This window comes from Hipposideros armiger, unplaced genomic scaffold (assembly GCF_001890085.2).
Source record: "Hipposideros armiger isolate ML-2016 unplaced genomic scaffold, ASM189008v1 scaffold_123, whole genome shotgun sequence".
Taxonomy (NCBI): domain Eukaryota; kingdom Metazoa; phylum Chordata; class Mammalia; order Chiroptera; family Hipposideridae; genus Hipposideros; species Hipposideros armiger.
Window position 1 is genome coordinate 2,771,519 of NW_017731473.1, and position 20,856 is coordinate 2,792,374.

The following is a 20,856-nucleotide window of genomic DNA, read 5'->3' on the forward strand; positions in this document are numbered from 1 at the left end:
AACAAAATGACAGCAACTTGTCTGTTCCCCTTCCCCCAATTCCCCAGCACTGTTCCCATCCCCCAATTCCCCAATTAAAAAAAAAAAAAAAGAGTGCTCATGACACTATGAAGTGGGCTGCCAGAGAAGTAAGAGATGGAGCTAGGATCGACTCCAGATGATATGACTTTAGAGCCTATTCTTCTAACCACCAATGACGGGATACTTCAAGGCTCAACACTACTGGTTTGGGTAGTGTTGGAAAGAATTCTGAGGAGAAGACGACGACGACTTTAGGCTCAAAAATATATATCCATGGTCTTGTCAGGGGAAGCAGTATATATGCGGGGGGAAGGGGGGAAGAAATGGAAAAAAATTGAAGTTAGGTAGATCAAATATTGAATTATAGCTAGCTACAATTCACTATTACATGACCTTGACTAAATTAAACACCTCTCTTAGTATAACTTTAATATTCTCACCACAGCAACAACAGAACGGTAACTATGTGATGTGAAGGATATGTTAACTAACCTTAATTGTGGCAAGCATTTTGCAATATACTACATGTGTATCAAATCATCACACTGTACATCTTAAACTTACACAATGTTATAGTCAATTATACCACAATGAAGCTGAGGGAAAAAAACCTCTCTTATCCTTGGTTTCCTCATCCATACTTTGAAGGTTTCAGGTGAGGACAGAAAGTAAAAATGTATGTAAAGGAATGTAATACATAAGTACCCTGAAGCATTCACATACACGCCTGTCCTTCCATCAGACCATAAATGCCTCAGGCATTCGCCATCCTGTCCTCAGCTCCCGGCACAGTCCCTGGCGCCCAGGAGGTGCTTGGATTTGTTCAGTCTAACAGCAGATCCATTAAGAGGTCCTGCATCAATTGCTGGCTTTATTTGTCAAGTCTATGTGTTATACCAACAAGCAAAATAGGTTTCAAATGTTTGCTTAATAAGAGAGGACAGAAAAGGAATTCATGTCCCTCTCCTATTATTACATTATCTTAGCATGTAAGCCCTTTAATCCAAAATTAATGCTGGGAAAAACATAGCGAGAGAGTCACTGGCCTCTAATTATCCTTACTGGGGATCATTTACTCTTTCAGGAGTTCACTGCAGTTTCCAGACTGGTCTAAAACACAAACCTTATCATGTCACCTTAGGGCTTATACTTCTTCATTGTTTTAGAATAAACTTCTGAGCATGACATAGAAAGGACCTCACTGTTTCACAACTGCTGAAAATCCCAGCGGTAAAGTCCACTCTTCCCTGTTCTGCCCTCATGTATCCTCTCTCCTGCCCTACTCAGGAGCTCAGGTCTCTGGCTTCTGAACAGACAGGCCGTGCACAGGCTTTCCCACCTCCGCACTTCTTTACACGCCACTTCCTTTTCGCAGTGTCCTCTCCCTCCTCCACCTCAAGACTCAGTTCAGAGAAAACTTCCTCCAGAAAGCCTCTCTGACATCATCCTTCACACACTCTTCCCAAAAGTGTGGGTGAGGAGTCCCCTCTTTGTTTTTGTAGTATGTGCACCCCACGGTGATGGGACTTATCACTCTGTAGTCTGATTTTCTGTATCTACCACTATATTTCAAGGACAGAAACCATATCTTATTTGTCTCTGCAGCGTCTCTCTAGCCTAGCACTAGGTACATTAACAAAGACCTCATAAACAAATAAAGGAAACTTAATTTAACATGGAAAGCCCATTGTAAACTTATTGACAAAAGCATAGCCTTTTCCCTATTACTTAGGTAAAAATGAATACAAAGTCTTAAGCTGAACCATCTTATTGAAACACAGTTGAAGGCCAGTTTGAACATGGCAAGACAAAAAAATATCAGGCGAAAAAAGGATCTGAAATCTTGTCTGGTTAAAAAAAAGAGAGAGAAGAAGAAAAAGCAAGAAGATTCATGGGGCCGGCCGAGTGGCGCATTGGTTAAGAACTCGCTTGGGATGCCAAAGGGCCCCGGTTCGGATCCCACATATGAGGGCCAGTGACACTGCCCTCTACAGCTAAGATGCTGAACAACAGCTCAACCTGAGCTGGGCTGCCATGAGTCGCTGGCGACGGCGTGGGCTGCAGTCCCTGTGGCAGTGCATTGCCATGGGCTACCGTGTGTGGCCAGCAGCCAGCGTGAGCGGCCAGCAGCCGCAGTGAGCGGCCGTCCAGAAGCCGGCGACTGATCTGCCTCGCCAGAGAAGAGCGCAATGATGGTGCCAACTTGGGCCAGTGAAGCAACGTCCTCCACAACTAGATTGAAGAACAAAACGACAGCAACTTGTCTGTTCCCCTTTCCCCAATTCCCCAGCACTGTTCCCATCCCCCAATTCCCCAATAAAAATCTTTAAAAAAAAAAAAAAAGAAGATTCATTAAGCAATAAGGAAATACAAAGTGATAGCTTCCTGACATTTGTGGCTTTAGTCCCTGAAAACTATTTAATCATTGATTTTAAGAGTGTGTACTTCTAAATGAGTGATCTATTAGGTGAGATTATCAACTAAAAGAAATATATCAAAGAGAAATCCTCACTGTCTAATAAACTGTTAAAAGACTTGTCATTAACAAGAAAGATCATACCCTAAGAAAAATAGTTTTCTAAAACAGTAAGCTTAAGTAAACATTTTTTTGCAACAAATGTCTGGAGTCCATTTGGAATTTTTCAACAGAAGAGTTATGCACAAGTTAAATAATGATTAATACACACAAAAGTATTTTACTAAGTTGCGAAGTTTTTGTAGCAACTCAATATCATTATTTGAGATAGTCTCTATTTCTGACAAACTGTGTGTCCTCTTTTACGCTAACTGAAAAGGCCCTAAGTTTTTGGAATTATGCAATTTGCCTTTAAATGCCATCCTAGCTAACGTATAAAATTACTTATCTGACTATCAGATATCTAAGACTTCTCTTCTGCAAACCAGTCCACTGTACAGATTGGTTAGGCTAACAAAAAAATGAAAGTGAAATTAAAATGGACAGTCATAGTAATATGTGAGGATATGCTTTGGTTTTTCAGGTAAAGTTTTTATCTACTACAAAATTCTACTACAAATCCAGAGAATCAAGAGGAAAACCAACGAGGATGGTAAACAGATCTACAGTACAGACAGGAAAATAATGACTACAAATTAGAAAAGACAGTGAAGGTGTCAAGGGGGGAAAGATGCATTAAACTTAACAACAGTGGTTAAAAGGATGTAATAGAGCACATCAAACTCAATCCACTTTTAGCATGTTAATTTGCTGTGACAGAAAGAGCTTCAAAAATAGGATAAATTTGGGTCTGAGCCCCAACTAACTATGAGTACTTCCCAGCTATGTAACAATTGGGTAAACAATGTACCTTCATCTCAGACTCAGCTTCTCTGTAAAACAAGCTAACACTGCTAATTCAGAATTGAAAGAATTAGAGATAGTGAAGAATCAAAAAGATGAGAAGTAGTTGAAAGTCAACAGGTATTCAAAGTATAATAATACAAAGAACAGCTAACATTTAGAAGGTCTACTTATGCCAGGCACACTAAGTACTTCATACATGTTATCATTTAATCCTTATAATAACCCTCTGAGGTAGATGCTCTTATTATGCCCATTTTACAGATAAGAAAATTAAGGCACAGCCCAAGGTCACACAGCTAGTAAGTGGCTGAGAAAATGATTCAAATCTAGGCAGCCTGGCTCCAGAGATAATAGTTAGCACCAATAATAATTCTTTAGCTGGCATGAACAAAAGTTCTCTTTCAGCTTGACATAATTGTGCTTGTGTTCCGCCCAAAAAGCTAACCTTTAAAAGTTACAGAACTCTGATCTACAGTACATCTCTGTTACTCCACTGCCTCTGTATAAATCATTTCACAGTCATGGGCCTTCATTTCCTCATTTCTTCAAAGTAAAATGCTACTGTACTAGGTTATTGTGCTTTTTAAAACAGGACACATGACCATTTGCCCAACAGCCTTTTATTCTCAGGATAGATACAATCTCAGGATATAGCTGGCTTACAAAAGGGAATACAAAACCATTTTACGTCACCAGGTATGGTACTTGAGGCCATTTTTGTGGCTAGTGACTATAGTGGTTATGTCTGGGAAAGAATTCCAAATTGCCCTTTTCTGGTTATGCTTCTGGGTAGGAGGAAGAGGTAACCAGAGATGAACAAGGCAGTTCTGGCCTCACACCATATGCGGTCTAGTTGGAAAGTATTACATAGTGCTTTGAATCTGCCATTCACAATCAAAGATCTTTCTGATGGTGCCATTCTGAGATAAATAATTCACTATTTAGAAGAATACATTTATTCAATAAATACTGAGGTCCTACCACATGCCAGGCATTAATCTAGCTGCTGGAGATACAGCGGTTATAAAAAAAAAGAGAGAAACAAAGACAAAAATCCCTGCCCTTATGGAACTTACATTCCAGTGGGGGTGGGGGGGAGGCCTTATGCCTCTGTTCAGTTCAGCTATTTAGTGAGTGCTTACTATGTGCTGAACACTGTCCTAGGTGGATGGTAGAATACAAACATCAGTAAGACAGAGCCAATAAGCTACTTGAGAACAAGGCATAGAGGAGTCAGTTACATAAACCAATAATACTTAAAACAAGAACCTTAAAAAGAAAATAATCAAAAAATATTAATACAATGTGTACAGTAATATTAGGATACACAAGGTACAGTTAATGGAGGAGGCTGCACGAATGTTTTCCAAGGACAACAAGTTTGTCAGGTCAAGAAAGGGATGTGGTAGGCATCTGTCCTTCTTTCTGGCAGCCGAGTATCATAGTCTAATTTCCTACGATTTCAGAACTCCTTCCTAATTGGGGAAATTATCAATCTTTTAAGTCTTGCTAACCCACCACACAGGTCCATAGTGCCAGATTACTGTTTTATTGTTTTTTTCTCCATTTCCCCTGCATCCAGGGCATAGGCCAGTGACTGAGGCTCCAACAGTCACATGCACTCTCACCTGGCTCATAATTAAAAACTAATGATTCGAAGGAATGAGCATGAGGCTCTGGTAGCAGAGGGGAAGGTGACTGCAGTGTGACAAGTGGCAGCAGTATTACTGTTTCCGGTACCCAGTGTTGGCAGTGTTGGTGGGGCAAACTCTAGCCTCTCATGTTCAGTGGGGGCATATTCAGTGAATCTCTCTTTGATACAACTGGGCATTATATCTAGCGCCATGTCCTGAATTTGGTTCCCCTGGAGATTCTGTGAACTCTGCAATATCCTTTTTAAAAATTCCATTTCTGATTACATCAGCAGGCATTGGTTTCTGTTGCTTACAATTAAGGCCCTTATTAAAATTGAACAGAAGAGCACTCCAGGCAGAGGGAACAGCATCAGCAAAGTAACTGGAAGCCAGTTAGCTTATTGATTCAGAGAGGAGGATCTGAATTTGAATCAAGGACCTACATTTTACCAGCTATGAGGCCTTGCTCAGTGTATTTAAACTCCCAAAGCCTCAATTTCTGCTTAGTAAAGTGGGGATAATAATACTTAGTTCTTATTAGGTTCTTTGAGAATTAAGCAAGGTCATGACAATTCATTTAAAGCTCTCAGTATCTGACACAGATGATTGCTTCATTAATAATAATAAGTATAGTATTAATATTTTGGGGGGAAATATAAGCAATTTGATTCTGCTAGAGTTTAGAGCATAAGGAGAGGGGTGTGAGGAAATGATTACAGAGACAGATTATAAAGACATTTTAAATCATATTAACAAACTTAAGCATTATGGGCTGGAATCACTTATGTGACTAAATAAGAGAATTATATTAAAGTATTATCATATTAAATTATTAACCAGGAGAATATGACCAGGTTTTACACTATATATGTATTATTCAGCTATAGTTGTATAATTCGACCTGACGACTGCACTTGTACACTTGCAGGATGTTACTGTTGAGTCCTGATGCCATATGAACTGAAGCTATTTAATTATGTCTAGTTAACATAAATCCTCCAAAACTGTGTACATCATCTGTCAATATGTTTTGCAATTGGATCAGAAGTATTTAAAGTAATAGTTTCTCCTTTGACCTGAGTGAGACACAACTAACTTTGAGTGATGAGGGAAGTTCATAAAATGGGGAGGTGGAGTGCATCCTCAGGTGACTGGCAGAACTATGAGTTACATTTGCAAGTCTGAATTCCTCTATGATTGATAAAATTAAATATCATCTGCTACTTTTTACAACGTATTGTTTTGCATCAGCATCTTGCTCTAGAGTACATATTACGTCAAAGATGAAAGGTTTTATGGTCAAGGCAAGAACAATCAATACCACCATTGTGCTGTGTGTGCTATTTCTCGCCAAATGCTAATAAGCATTACATTGTCTCTGTTAGCACCAATCCTTCTAGCACTGAGCAGACTGCCTCAGTTACTGTTCATTTCTGCTTTACGCTTATCATGGTTGTCTACCTGTTTACTCTCATCCAATGTCCGCCATTATCTCGTCTCCCCACCTCCACCACACAGCCATATCCACCTCTGAGAAACACTTTGATCTGACTTTGATTTTCACAGTAGCTACTGAAATCCAACCTAAGTAACTGTGTAATTCAGAAGAAGTGCTGAGAAGGACAATGTATGGCCTTGCTGGGGGCGGCTAAGGAAAGCGATAAAAACAGAACCCAAAATGTGCTCCGTAACCACTGAATGCTTTATTTCATTTTCTGCTACTCCCATCTGCTTTGGCAATGCAGCACAGTTTAGTCAAAAGAAAAAAAAGAGCACAGACTTTTAAGTCAGACAGAGGTGGGTTTGGATTCTAGGTCAACACTCAAGAACCCTGTTAGGTTGGTACTATTATACTCAGGTTACAGCTGATGGTATAGAAGCCCAGGGAGATTATATGACTTTGCACTGTGTATTTGCATGTTTTCTTTGGCAGGCTTTCAAAAATATCAATGTGTAACCAATATAAAATTGAGTGGTCATGTCTTTCTATAGGCCAGTCTTATTTTCACTTTACTGGGTCATTGGTGGTTAAAGCTTGATACCTACAGAAGATCCCAAAGGAGTATACATCTGCCAGAACTGGACAATGGCTGTTTCAGGGATTCCTGGAGTCCTATCTCTGTATTGCTTTTTGAAAATACCTCCCAGTGTTGTATGAAAGGAGAGAAGTTTAGCTGTCCCCATGACAAGGATGGAAAAGACTCTCGGGCCTGACAACATGGAGAACCGACAGTTAAGGCATTGCCACCTATTTTGTGGCATCTGACCGTTTCTGAGACCAAAGGGATGGTTACTAGAAGGGAGGGGGTTGGGGATGGGTGAAAAGGGAGAAGGGGAACCTAGTCAATAATATTGTGATAAATCTGTAAGGTGACAGATGATCACTAGAATTAGTGGGGTGATCACATTATAAGGCATAAAAATGTTCAATCACTATGTTGCATACCTGAAGCTAATATAACCAACATAATATGTACATCAACTATACTTAAATTAAAATTTTTTGAAAAAAGAAAATAGCTTCCATTTAGTCCAGTTCTGAGCAGTACCATCACTGCTGTTTCTGCAGCATGTCATAGGGTAATTCTGGCTTCACCTGGGCCCCTCTGACAGGAAAGGATATGGTTGAGCCTATTGGTCCTACTCTGCACCTCAGAGCCACCTACTAGAAAACGCTGACCCATGACAACGTGCAAGTCTTCCTGGTTACCAATGTGTCAGTCTCCAGGGTGTGTCAAGGAAGCTGTCAATTTATTAACCTAGACTTCATAAAGCTTCCTCTGCTGTTTTTCAAACACTGTGAATGGGTAATAAAAACTATTAATAATAATGATAGCTAACTCTGAGTGTTTACTATGTGCTGATTATTAATCTATGTGTTGATTATTAAGCACTTACAAACTGTTTTACATGCACTAATAATTTAACCCTCTCACAATAACACTATGGTTCATTATTGCTCTGATTTAAAAGTCGTAGCCTTTCTTCCCAAATTTCAGGAAATAGAGATCATTGCATAAGGCAGACAACAATTTCCTGAAGGCCAGGGTCATACTTTAGCATATTCTTTAGCACAGCACCCAGGCCTTTCCTGGCAATGTAGGAACTGGGCAGATGGGCACCTTGATCTCTTATCACAGAATCAAAAATAACTGCCTGGCTTGGTTCCAGGCTGCTTTGGGTTTTCAGGGCCCACTTGAACCCAGGAAAAATCATGCCTGTGCTGGAACAGACACAAGAAACACAGTCACTGGTTTGGTTCTGCCAAGGAGCACCAAGTCTCAAGTAAAACATCGTATGGAGTCTGAGATCTCTATTCATACTAGATTTACTGTCTTTTTGGTGACATGACAAATAATTTAAATGTGGTGAATTTTTTCCCATTTTGATCTGTCATATACTTGACTTCAGAAGAGTGCTAAATCCAACCCACACCTCTGTTTTCATAACAAATAAGTGACCTCATTTATTGCTGTGAGAAATGGAGCAATGTATGCAGTAATAAAACATTAAACTCAGTCAGTGATTAAAAAGCTTTATGATATGGGGCTTTTTCTGTAACTATTAGGAGGCACCTAATATAGTAACTTGAACATAGTAAGCACTCAGAGTTTGATCATTTAAATTATAGTAATAGAACCAATAGAACTGCTTTCAATTTCACTTGAAAAGTGTCCTGTTTCACAATGTTAAAATATTTTAAATATATTACATTAAAGAGCAATTTCTAAGCACTACATCTAAACAGAATTATCTCAATGGTAGGGAAGGGAATATAATAAGTATTGATGTAAAAAAAAATCTGTAGTTACCACTAAATTGTTAACTTTAGTTATCTCTGGGTCCATTTTTTTGTCTTTATATTTCTTTATATGTTCTAAAGTGAATATATATTATTTTTATAATCATAAAAAAGATTAAGTATAATGCATTCTAAAGAGATCAACTAAAAATAATATTAAAGATCTATAAAAGCACAACTGATTTATTTTATGAGTTTTATATGAGATAAGAATTATTTTCTCAAGGTAGTACAGGAAGAAAAATAATACTGGAAGATCCCAAACCTTTGGAAAATACCATAACACAGCTGTCTATAAACTATACAAATGTTAACTGCAAAATAGCATAAAAATATATTTGCATAAAGAAGCCAGCTGTAAATGCATATGTTTACTTCTTTGTTGTGTTTAATCAAAAGCTGTCTTATTCACTTTACACTGTAAGTGATGTAAACCATGTAATCAGGAAAGAATACCAGAAAACAGTTTGAATTCTATAAAGCCTTTGTGTTTGACACAAGTCCACCATAATTTACATGTGTAGCTTCTCAAAAGCCTTGGGAGGCTGGAAGTAAGTATTAAAAACAGGCTTTATTTTATAGTTAGAGAAACTAAGTCACAGAGCCATTTTTTAAAATGTGCTCAAGAACTCACAAAGTGAATAGAAATAAAGACTGGAATTTAGTTCTGACTGCTATTCCACTGAGTAGCTGGACCATTCAGCTCTGTCTTTGTGGACAAGTTGAAGCAACAAACTAACTTAAAAACTAAAACCAGTTGAGCAGGGTAGGTTTGCAGGCAATATACCAACAATTCAGTATAATAATACCCAACAGCTAGATTGCTTTGTGTTTTTGCTACACTTTATAACTATTCATTAACCCACACATCAATGGATGGTGGGGCCACATGGTTAATGTAGTTAGTTCATATAGAATGGATAAATGGATTATAATGACTATGAAGTCAAATGAGGAATCTATGGCAGTAAAAGCCCAATGCATTCCTCTAATCAAGCCTTAATAAACAATAAAAGAGGATCAATATGGTGGAACACCAACCAGCCCCTCTTCTTTGCCATTGTCTCCATTTACCCTCTCCAAACTACCATTACCTCCCTATAAAATGATAGACAGGACTGAAGAGAACCTGAAAGCTACTCAGTTCATCCCATTTCCTTCAGAGAGGCCAACATCTAAGCTTTTCCTAGTATATTTTTTAAGGAATTTCACCTTTAAAAGCCATTTCCAAAATTAAAATGGTCATAGAGAATATGATGTTCTCCTTACCGTCAACAATGCTACTCCTAATCTCTTTTTTTTTTGCTCGCATACATCAAGTAAAAGCATTAGATTTTTTCAAATAAATAGTAAAAATTTAATAAGATCCTGGTAATATGCCAGTTTCTAGGAAGCATGCAAGACTGAAACAAAGGTTTCCAAAATCAGTTATCTAAAGAGTCTAAAATTTAGTAAGTAAAGGTTATTTAACATTCTCCAGCCAGGCTGAAAACATTCCTACTCCTTATCATTTTCCCTGTGATTAGTCAGAATACATTCCTTTTTCCAATTGAATAAATTTCCCCTTCCCTCAGAGCCTAGCTGTCTCCCTGGCAAGGATAGCATATAGAGCAGCTGTTATATTACCAGTATAAAAGCAATCCCATCTGATCTAATTGCAAAACATATGGACGGACTGAAACCAAACTTGTGAGAGCTCTGTATCTTTAAAGGAAGAACTAATCAAAGATCTTCTATTGATAAAGGCTGTGAACAATGCCATGAATTCAAGTTTTGCACAATTTAAACAAAATCTGTTTCAATAAGCTACTTTAACTTCTCAGAGCATGCTTTAAATTCCCTAGATAGAACCAGTTCTGTTTCAGTGTCTGCTAAGATCTCAGTTAAACCTCTCATAACAGAACCAAATCTTAGATAACGTGTATGTTTCAGGCCTCAGGAAAGTTTCCTTTCTTGGGTATTGTCTTCAGCAATCTACTTTCTTCGGAACCAAACTCACTGAGATTAAATAAGTATCTCTAATGCAAATCAAAATTGCTGAATCAGTAGCAGAAATTATAGATAAGTGTTGCCCTGGGTAACATCACCTAACTTGATCTCATGTAAATAAAGACCAAGTTTATCACAACTTTTTATTCAATTTTTCATTTTATTCATTTATTTTTATGACTGTAAAATTAAAACTGGATATATTCATTGAAAAATTTTGAAAAATTCAGAAAAACACAATGCAGGCAATTAAAATGACCCATAATCCCATTATTTGGCTTTAGCCATTTAACATTTGGTACAGTTCTCTCCTCCTATGTATATTGTTATACAATGTAATATAAGCATTTTAATGCCTGCATAATAGTTCATAGATTACCATTATTTCTTTATCACAAAGTAGAAGAATAGAAGAGTAGAAGAACTCCTATTTCAAAAGTCTTTACCAAAAGAAACCCAGTATATAAACCAGGTAAAAACGTAGTGGATTAAAGTGTGATATGGGGGTGAGGGTTGGGGTTGGAGGGCCCAGAAGTAGACCCACTTGGCTTCCATGTTCCCTATACTGGTTCCCAAACACTTCTGAGGAACCCAAGCTCCCCAAATAATACAGTTTAAAAACCACAAATCTAGTCTAACACTCTCATTTTACAGATGAAATTTCTTGTCCAAGATCGCAGAACCGGTAAAAGAACTGAGAAAGGACTTAGGGCCCCATGTCTTACAGACAAGTGCTCAGTTTTTCCAACTTAGCTACGCATTCTACAAAAGTCATCAGGTGTTCATTTATCTATTGCTGTCCTTTCTTTGACTAAGAAAAAAAGAAGGAACAAAGTTATGTAACAAAAAATGAATAATTAATGTAATTTACTAGATCTCAAAGAACTTCCCTTGCCCTAAGTAGTAAAGAGGAGAAAAGTTCACTTCTAACCTAAGAAAAAAGGTCATGTGTTTATATTATTTTCCTCAAGGATACACTGCAGTTGTACTATAGCTACAAACCATTCGTTCTTCTTCACTAATTCAATCATCAAATATATTTATTGAGAATCTATTTTGGGCTGGACACTGGAGACACAATTATGAACAGGACAAACAGAAGTCCCTGCCCTCATGGACTTTATAAACCTGGTAGGTTTGAGCAAGCTCCTTTACATTTCTAAATGTGAGTGTTTGCCTTCCACAAAATAAGGATGGTAATATTTAACTACTGCATTGTTTAAGAATTAAATAACATGATGCATGTTAAAAAAATAAAATCCCATGAGCCGCCGTGAGGGGCAGTCCAATGGCCGGCGACCCATCTGCCTCACCCGGAAAGAGCGCAATGATAATACCAACATGGGCCAGTGAAGCGATGTCCTCCACAACTAAACTGAAGAACAAAAGGACAACAACTTCTCTGTTCCCCTTCCCCAATTCCCCAACGCTGTTCTCTCCCCCAATTCCCCAACAAAATCTTAAAAAGAAAACCCTGGTAAGTAACTAGGCATATATTATTTGTTAATAGTAATTACCTTTCCTGTGCAATTGTTAAATATTAGATTAGAAATGAGACGTGAGAGAGTGTCACTGTCTCTTTGCTACTGACACTGATATGAGGCAATACAACTGAAAGTATGTTAAGATAATTCAAACAGATTCCTATACTAGGAAAGAAGTAAATCACATTTCAATCTGAAGAAATGAGATTTTTCTCATAAGCCCTTCCAATCAAGCTCTGCAGGTCACCTAGTTCACCTTTGTTAACTCCATCACCATTTACTTTCAAATATTACAGGGCTCTCTCCATAACTTCAGCTCCACATGGTACCTAGAAAATATGAAGACGTGATCCTATTTGCCAATTACCATTTTTCCATCCTGTAAACATGAGTAGCAGACCAAAGATTGACATTTGACAAAATAAACTTAAAAGACAACAGCCTGAAATACAAATTATCAAATGTGAAACCCACCAAAAACCTATAAAGATTTTGTCAATATTCACTAATGAGAATATTACCAAGAGAGGAAAGAAGCTAAGCCTTTATTCATTCATATAATACCCAGAGATTAACACAATATGGATGTCAGTCTTGGAGATTCTAAAAGCATCTTATAAACTGTAAAACAGGGCATACTTGTTAATTATTAGAAGCATTCACTATTAACTTTAATTAGATTTCTGCAATGGAAATTCTGTTATTCAAAAGATCAAACATTTGTTCCTCAACTAAATTAAACCTTTTATACTGGTATGCAGCCTCCATCCACCTACCCTCCAAAAAACCCAGCTCATATAATTCATACATAGAAAAAGAAATTTGCCGCTTATTCAAAGTACTCAATTTTTTTTTGAGACAAATAACTTCTGTGATGACAGTTTTTTTCTGTATTTTTCCTCAGGAGAAGAGAAAAGGAAAAAAAAAAAAAGCTGGGCAATAAAGAAGACGCCAGAGCAAAAACAAAATCTTTTCTCTCACTTTTTTCAAAAAGAGAGAATTAATACCATGTCGTGAGTGTTGTATAAACGATGACATATCCTTATTAAGTGGCTTAATAATCTAAATTAAATAGACTAAAAACAAATTCGAAGGAAAAAAGTCAAAGTCACAGAGAAAGACAGGTTTTGTTCTGAGTGCAAAGAGTTCAGCCCCGTGCACCCTGTTACCAGGACACCTTCAAGGACCTTTTGTTCCTCTAGAAAGACTCCTTGGAAGAATTGGGCTTTGAGGAGGCTCTGAAGGAGGACAAAGTGGTAAATTGTTAAATAGAGAGGATAATTTGGTTCCTTAAAGAAGTTGAAAGAATGGATGAGGCTAAGAATAATAAGAGACAAGAGTAAGAGGAACATACAGGAGTTTAAAGTGAAAAAAAAAATGAGCAAGGGGAACAGAAGGAAGATTTTTTTTTTTAAGTGAAGAAAAAGTAATAGGGAAAGATTGTTCCTGACAATAATAATTATCTGTGAAACAGTGCCATTACCGGAGGGATTATTTCGACACAAATGTATCACATGTACTTAGGTACATCTAAAAGGATAACTACTGTGAGTAAACCTTTACTGTGATTCAAACACATGTGTATGCAGACATAATCTTTATCTTTTTCATCATGATTTTTTTAAATCTCCCTTTAAAGTTACAAGTACAATTGGGGTAGTTATTTCTAGTGCAAAAGAGATAAACCAAAATGCATTCTTTAAAAAAGACTAAGTGACCACAGAAGAGGTGCCTGTAGCATAATCTCAACATTAGTAATAAAGATTTTTATATCACATTTAAAGAAAACAAACAAAAATCAAGATCAAGGCAAAAAGCATATTAAAGCTATTTATAACTAAAAACATCATCTAACACTGTCCTTTCAGCCGAACCAGATCTTATATTTCTATTCTCTTCTGATCTATTAAGTGCCCTAGAGCAATAATCTCTCTACCCACAATTTACCCATCAGTAAAAACAGCACCATGATACTTTTCTTCCATTCTTTTTATAAGGGTGCCAGCACGTCTGGGAGTTAATATATACATGTTTAGGAATGCTGAGATGAAAAGTAATACACACTTTAATTTTATGGGTCTTTAAAAAAAATCAAGATAAAAAGACCTAGTCAGATTATTTCAATGTGTAAACTTGCAGTTCGCCAGAAGGCTTCCTCGGGACATAATTCAAAAGATGTGAAACTAATGTTCTAGAGTTTAACTATACTGTTCCAGAAGCTAATCAGACTAAGAAATTTCTTCTACAGAAAGCTAGGCACTTAACACCACCAGGAATAAGATATAGTGAATTTGAAAAGTCCCTAGGCCAGGCCCCAAAAAGACTACAGTCAAATTTTTCCCTATCACAGACCATATTAGAACCAAATTGAAGGCAGAATTAGAGCTATAATTTAAAATCACAGTTGTAAAACATTGTGAAACAGAAAATTGGAAGAGGTGAATGAATAGTACACAATAGAGTGAAGGAAGTAAATGCCAAGAACAGTAGAAATCTTTTCAGATTATTATCCAAGAACCAATACTTTTAGCAAAATGGTTTCCTTCTTTTCTCTACTATGTAACTACTTCATTCAATGCCAATTATAGAGATTCTGGAACCAGAATTACTGAGTTTGAATCCAGGCTCTGCTACGGCTGGGCTTCTCTGAGCTTCGGTTTCCTTATCTATAAAATGAGGATGATAACTTAATTATACCTAACTGTTGTGAGGGTTAAGAAGTTCATATATATTTAAAGCACTTTAGAACATTGCCTGGAACACAGTACATACTATATGTGTTTGCAATTACTATTATAGCAGTCAACAATCCCTCAGGCCTGATGCTAAACACCAAAAGACACAAAAACCAAAACTTTTTTCTGTAACTTACTTGGCAGGCAAATCTGACCTGAACAAATGCAAGGCTATTTATAGTCTTTATATATGACACTGGGTGTGAATATATATATACATATATATATATATATATATATATATATATATATATATATACATGCACATGCATTTTGCTGCAGATATTTTCATGTGTTTGATTATAGGATGCCGCCCCAGACTTCACTGGGATGTATTTATCAACTTCCTAAAATCTGAAAAATTCTAAATACTGAAACACATCCAGCCCCACAGGTTTTGGATAAGATTATGGACCTATATTACCTTCGGAGCCTGAATAATTTCTATTTCCTTAAAATGATTGCTATCTCCTGAAATAACTATAAGCAAATAACACCCTGAGCCTAATAGTAGAGAATTTTAGGATGAAGAAAACATTTCCCAGTAGAGTTAGAAGGGTCCCACATTCCCAGAATGTTCCTTTCAAAAAAAAATGCATTTATAATATTTAATGTGCATGTCATAGTAGTTGGATTTTTCAAACTCTAAATTCTAGGGCTTGCTTAAACGAGGCCTATTCTCTTAGCTTAGGTCCCAAATAAATGATGAAGGCTCTTTGTGGGGGCATTCATGTGCCCTGAATCATGCATACGAAATCATTGCAGAATGTTAGAGTTGGAAGAGACCCTTGAGGACTAATCTAAACTATTCTTCCTTTCCTCCCAAACTGTTTAACTTCCATAAGTTGACTCTCCCCTATGAGGTAAGAATAACCTGCTCTAACTTGCCTGTATACTCTGGCTATAGGAACACCCTGCAGGCGAATGTGAATAAACCGGGTGGGGTACACGACAGACTTGGGATCTCAAAGGATGACTTGAACCTAGCACAATAAATCTCCCATGTTTGGCAAATATCTCAGCTTATACTTTAGAAAATAACAAGAATGTCCAAGTCTGGAATGAAGGAAGATTCACCTAGCAAATGTTATTAAAAAAAAAAAAAAGACTTAGCTATGTTAATGGACTCAATGAGTCAATAACGTAATAAGGTGGCTGCCAAAAAAGCTACTCTGATTAGCAGTAGCTACATCAACAGCAGTGTAGCCTCCAGAAAGAACGAGGTCACTGTCCTCTCCACTACAGCCAGTTGGAGCACATCTGGAGTATTATGTTCAGCCCTGTGTTCCACACTTTAGGAGAGACACAGAAAGATTGAGCAAGTCCAGAAGACGGGTGACCGGGATACTGAGGGAACTTGAAACCACGTCACATAAAGAACAGTTGAGGGAGCAGAAGTTACGTAGTCCAGACTCAGAGGGGACGTGATCACTGTCCCCAAATCCCTAAAGAATTGTCATGGCACAGGGAGAGCAGGCTTATTCTGCAGGGCCCCCAAGGGCAAAGCCAGAACCAGTCGGTGTTAACTACAGGGAGAAATAGTTCAGCCACATCTAGTATTTCCTAAAATGTAGAGCCATGTTAGGAGGTACTGGATTTTAAAGTCCCATCTAGCCCGAAAGGTCCATTTCTTTTTCTGCTGTGCCCCCATTCAGTCTTGAATGCCACAATCAGACAGACAGAAAGCGCAAGGACCCTTTTGTTTTGCATCTGCACTAGAACCTTCGCAGCAGACACTAACTGCTCCAGGTCTGTGCAATAGATGTATGAAAGGCCCATACTTTTAATAATCAAACATTTGTCATCACCTCAGTCTCTTACTGCTAATAATTATTATTCTCTGGTATCACAGCCTCTCCCTTCACCCTTCTTAAAATGTCCTACCCAGTCGACCAATCAGCCAAACATTTTGCCAGGTCTCTGGGAGGAAAGTGCCTGCTTGCTGGGCAATTAGTTTCAGTTTGCGATCAGTGTCTCTGTAAATAAAAGAGGGCCTTAATTGAGAGGCAGGCAAGAGCTCTCAGCTAGACCTCCATGAAAGAAATTCGTATTAATTCAAAGAGCAGCTAGAAGGCCCATCCAATAACACATTATCGATGGCACTCAGTCCTTAGAAGAACACTAAAACACCCTATATAACCATCCTCCCAAATGCCGCCTCCCAAATACCAGAGAATCCAACATTGCAAGCCAATCTAGGTCTCTTAAATTCAGGTAGAAGTTTTCCTTGGGCCAGAGAGATGTGTTTACTGTTTGAAGTAAACTAGAACCCACGCTCAGATAAAAAGGCCACACCTGATTACATATCACTGTAAATCTAAAACTGCCTATTAATACACCCTGTCAGTTCAGCTGCTGAGAACTAGACACAGGCAGTCCACAGTGAATTCACAGAGAAGTACGAGCTATAGAAAATTTAAAACACAGAGTTACTGAAGTGGGACATCCTCCTAACACTTTTGTCACCCAGACCACCATAGACACAGGTAAATGGCAGTCCATGAAAATCCTGGAATGGTTCATACGGCAAATATTAATCAATCCAGCTTTGCTTCATTTAAAACTGTTTTGGAGTCTATAAAACTCCAGCCAAACTTTTAGAGAATATAATATACACATGATGGACTTAACAAGAACACACTCTTCTCTGCGCTTTTTAAAGTGAAGACCAGAAGCAATCTAAGTGTCCATAAATAAGGGATTGGTTAAATAACTTATGATACATCCTTACAATGAAAACTGCAACTGTTAAAAAAAAAATAAGGTAGACTTTAGGTGCTAACATGGAAAAAAGTTCATGATACATAGTTAAGTGAATATAGCAAGTTGCAAACAAGATGTATAGAATTATTTCAATTTCAGTTTTTAAAAACTTTTTTTAAAAAAACCTGTGTGTATGTTCATATATGCCCAGAAAAATGTCTGAAAAGAGATCAAACTATTAGGAGTAGTAACCTCTAGGGACTGACTGGAACCAGGAGGCAGTAAAGGAGTGACTTTCACTTTTTCCTTGGTAGACTTCTGGTTGTTTGGGTTTTCTGTTTGTTTGTTTGTTTTGTTTTTGCAAGCAATGGCTATTTTGTGATTTAAAAATAACAATACAAAAATAATAAAATTAAAATAACTTCAATTACAGACTTATTGATCATAAACTAGCCATTCAAAATAAGTGATCTTGCTAATTAAATGCTACTATGTGCTTCAAACTCTCAAAAACGAATTCATCTTGTTTCCATTATATTTTACTAAAACAAATAAAGGCTCTACTAGGTCCTCAGATGTTTTCTATCCCACAAAAGCAAAGCGTAGTCATAAAGATAGCTAACACACACGGTGCTTACTCTGTACCAGGAACTGTTTCTAAGCGCCATAAATGTATTAACTTACTGAATCTCCACAGCAATCCTATGAGGTAAGTACTATTATTATCTTCAATTCACAGATGAATAAAGGTTAAGCAACCTGCCCAAGATTACAGTTAATAAGGGGCAGAACTAGATTTCACACTCTCAACCACTGTGCTTCCTGTCTCAGTAACATGTCAATTTCTCCACAAGAAGGCCAAAAAAGGTTACAGTCAAACTCCAGCTCGTTAATACATTCCTTGAAGCTAGAAGAGATGAAAACTTAGCTTTTTGTGAATGAATAATCTGCATTCCTACTTATGTCGATGCTAAGCTCCAACCCAAGACTCCGGGCTGTATTAAGACTAATAATCATGTGGGGAAAATCTCTGCAGATTCAATTATAGTCCAAAGTCCACACTTGACTCCACAGTAAATCACTGAACCTAAGAATTAGGTCAGACCCATTCATGTAAGTACATCTGGGCGAATGGTATGGACAAACCTCCACCCCAACTCAAAGCAAAGGAATTCAGAAACTCTTGTCCCACATCTTGATGAGGAAAGTTTTTTATTCGTTCAGTTCCAGCCCCATTTTAGATCGAAACGGGGCGAGAACAGGCGTTGTCTTATTTTCTACATGCCCTCAAACAGAAATTGGCATTTATCAGTATCAGCAAAATCAAACATTCTAGCTTATGGGAGAAAGCAATGGGCACCCCCACTTAACCTATGTATTTGTCCAAACATACTGACCTTGTAATTGAGGAAGACAAAAAATGGTGCGAAGGAAGACATTTAACCTAATTTATAATTGTGCTCAACCTAGATACACACCTGTCCCAAATGACCTGAATCCACTTATTTTCCGGGGAAAACATGGATTACAACGTCTCTCTTTTGGGGGGAAGGATGGCGGGGTGCTCAGGTGGTCTGTACCACTGTTTGTAAACAAAATCCTCTCAATATCCCTTCCACCTGTCACATGCACCTCTGATATTTATACCAACAAGGGGAAACGAACAGGAAACCGGAGCTTTGGGAGGAACCCCTTATATTCAGCTTTTGACCCATTGGTTGAGGGAGGTACGGTGCTGGCTTTCCAACTTCCCCAAATAACCCAGGAGGAGAGGCAGGGCGAGCGAACAGGACCCAAAAGTTTGCGCCCACTCTGGGTCTCTGACAAAAGCCAGAAAGCCCTGTTTGGAAGGAGGTGCGTGCCTTCCACACAGCAGCTGCCCCCCGCCCGAGGAAGCACAGCGCCGGGGGGGGGACAAAAGGCTTTCCAGACTGGGGGGGGGGGATGGGGGGCAGGCTAGCTGGAGCTTGGACTTTCCCCTTGGGCGTCGATATCTGGGGAACCTTGGGGGCAAGAAATGATCTATTCCAGCCCGGAGCCCAGCCCCGGAGGGCCAGGGGCTGGAGGAAGGATGGGGAGCCTCTGGGGAGGGCTCTGCCAGGCGAGGACGCGCTGGGACTCACCTGGGGGAGGAGGAGTGGGGACCTCGGTGGCAGGTGGCGTGGGCGGGACGCTGCTGCTGCTGCTGCTGCTGCGGGGGAGACCGTGGGTCGGGGTCGGCGGAGTGGCGGGCGCCGGAACGGTGGTCGCCGAAGGGGTGGTCGGCGCCGGGCCAGCGGTCGTCGGGAGGGCGGTGGGCGCGGGTCCGGTCGTCGGCCGAGTGGCGGTCGGAGCGCGCTCCTCCGCCGGAAGAGTGGTCGGCGAGGGACCGAGAGGAGGCTGCGAGGAGGTCGGAGCGGGTCCGGCCGTCGCCCGAGGAGGGGTGGTCTCTGGAGACGGGGCTGAAGAGGACGCAGGAAGGGCTCTGTGGACAGTGGCGCGCGGGGCTCCGGTCTTCGGGGTCAGGGCCGTGGGAGCCGCTGCCTTAGAGAAAGGGGGAGTGGGCTCGCTCCCCAGCCTCGGGTCCGGCGACGCGTCCACCTGCCCTGCGGCCCCAGGGCCACCGGTGACATTCCTCGCGGAGGTTGCCGAGGCGGCGGCGGCTGCGGCGGCGGCGGCGCAACACAACAGGGCGAGGCCGCCCAGGCTTGGCAGGCTCTTCATGGCGCGCTCGGCTCCGCCATTCATTCATTCAGTCAGTCGGCCGGTCAGTCATCTTCTCCTCCCTGCACTCGGACCGGGGAAGCCGCCGCAACCGCCACCGCCACCGAGCGCCCCATCGCCACCTCCCTCTGACAGGCGGCCGGCCCCGCGGGCGGGCCCCAGCGCGGAGGGAGCGACCCGGCCGTGCGCGGACAGCCCGCCCTCCCCGATTGGCAGCCTCGTCCGACGAATGGGAGGCCACGCTGGCCCACGTGACCCACCGGCTCCCTGGCCTCTTTGTAGCTTCGCGGGCCAATCAGAGGACGTCGAAGGGAGGGGGCGGTGCCAAGGTGGGAGGAGGGTGGCGCGAGCCCCGCTTTAGCCGATCCGGCTCGCAGCAGCCCCGGCTTTGTCTGCCCAAGGAGCGGGGCGCGGGCCTCGGGCACCGGGCGCCGCGGAGCAGACAAAGGACGCGCCCCGCGCG

The 20,856-nt window shown here is 40.0% G+C and overlaps 1 protein-coding gene across 1 annotated transcript in view; it reads right to left on the reverse strand.

The window, feature by feature from the left end:
• The window catches only part of MEGF9 (multiple EGF like domains 9), an 81,169-nt gene extending 60,565 nt beyond the window's left edge, over positions 1 to 20,604 (reverse strand). The window contains exon 1 of the mRNA XM_019648278.1: positions 19,814 to 20,604. Within this exon, the coding sequence (XP_019503823.1) occupies positions 19,814 to 20,417 (604 nt within the window). The 5' untranslated portion in view covers positions 20,418 to 20,604. The remainder of the gene's footprint in view (positions 1 to 19,813) is intronic.
• Positions 20,605 to 20,856: the final 252 nt, after the last annotated feature.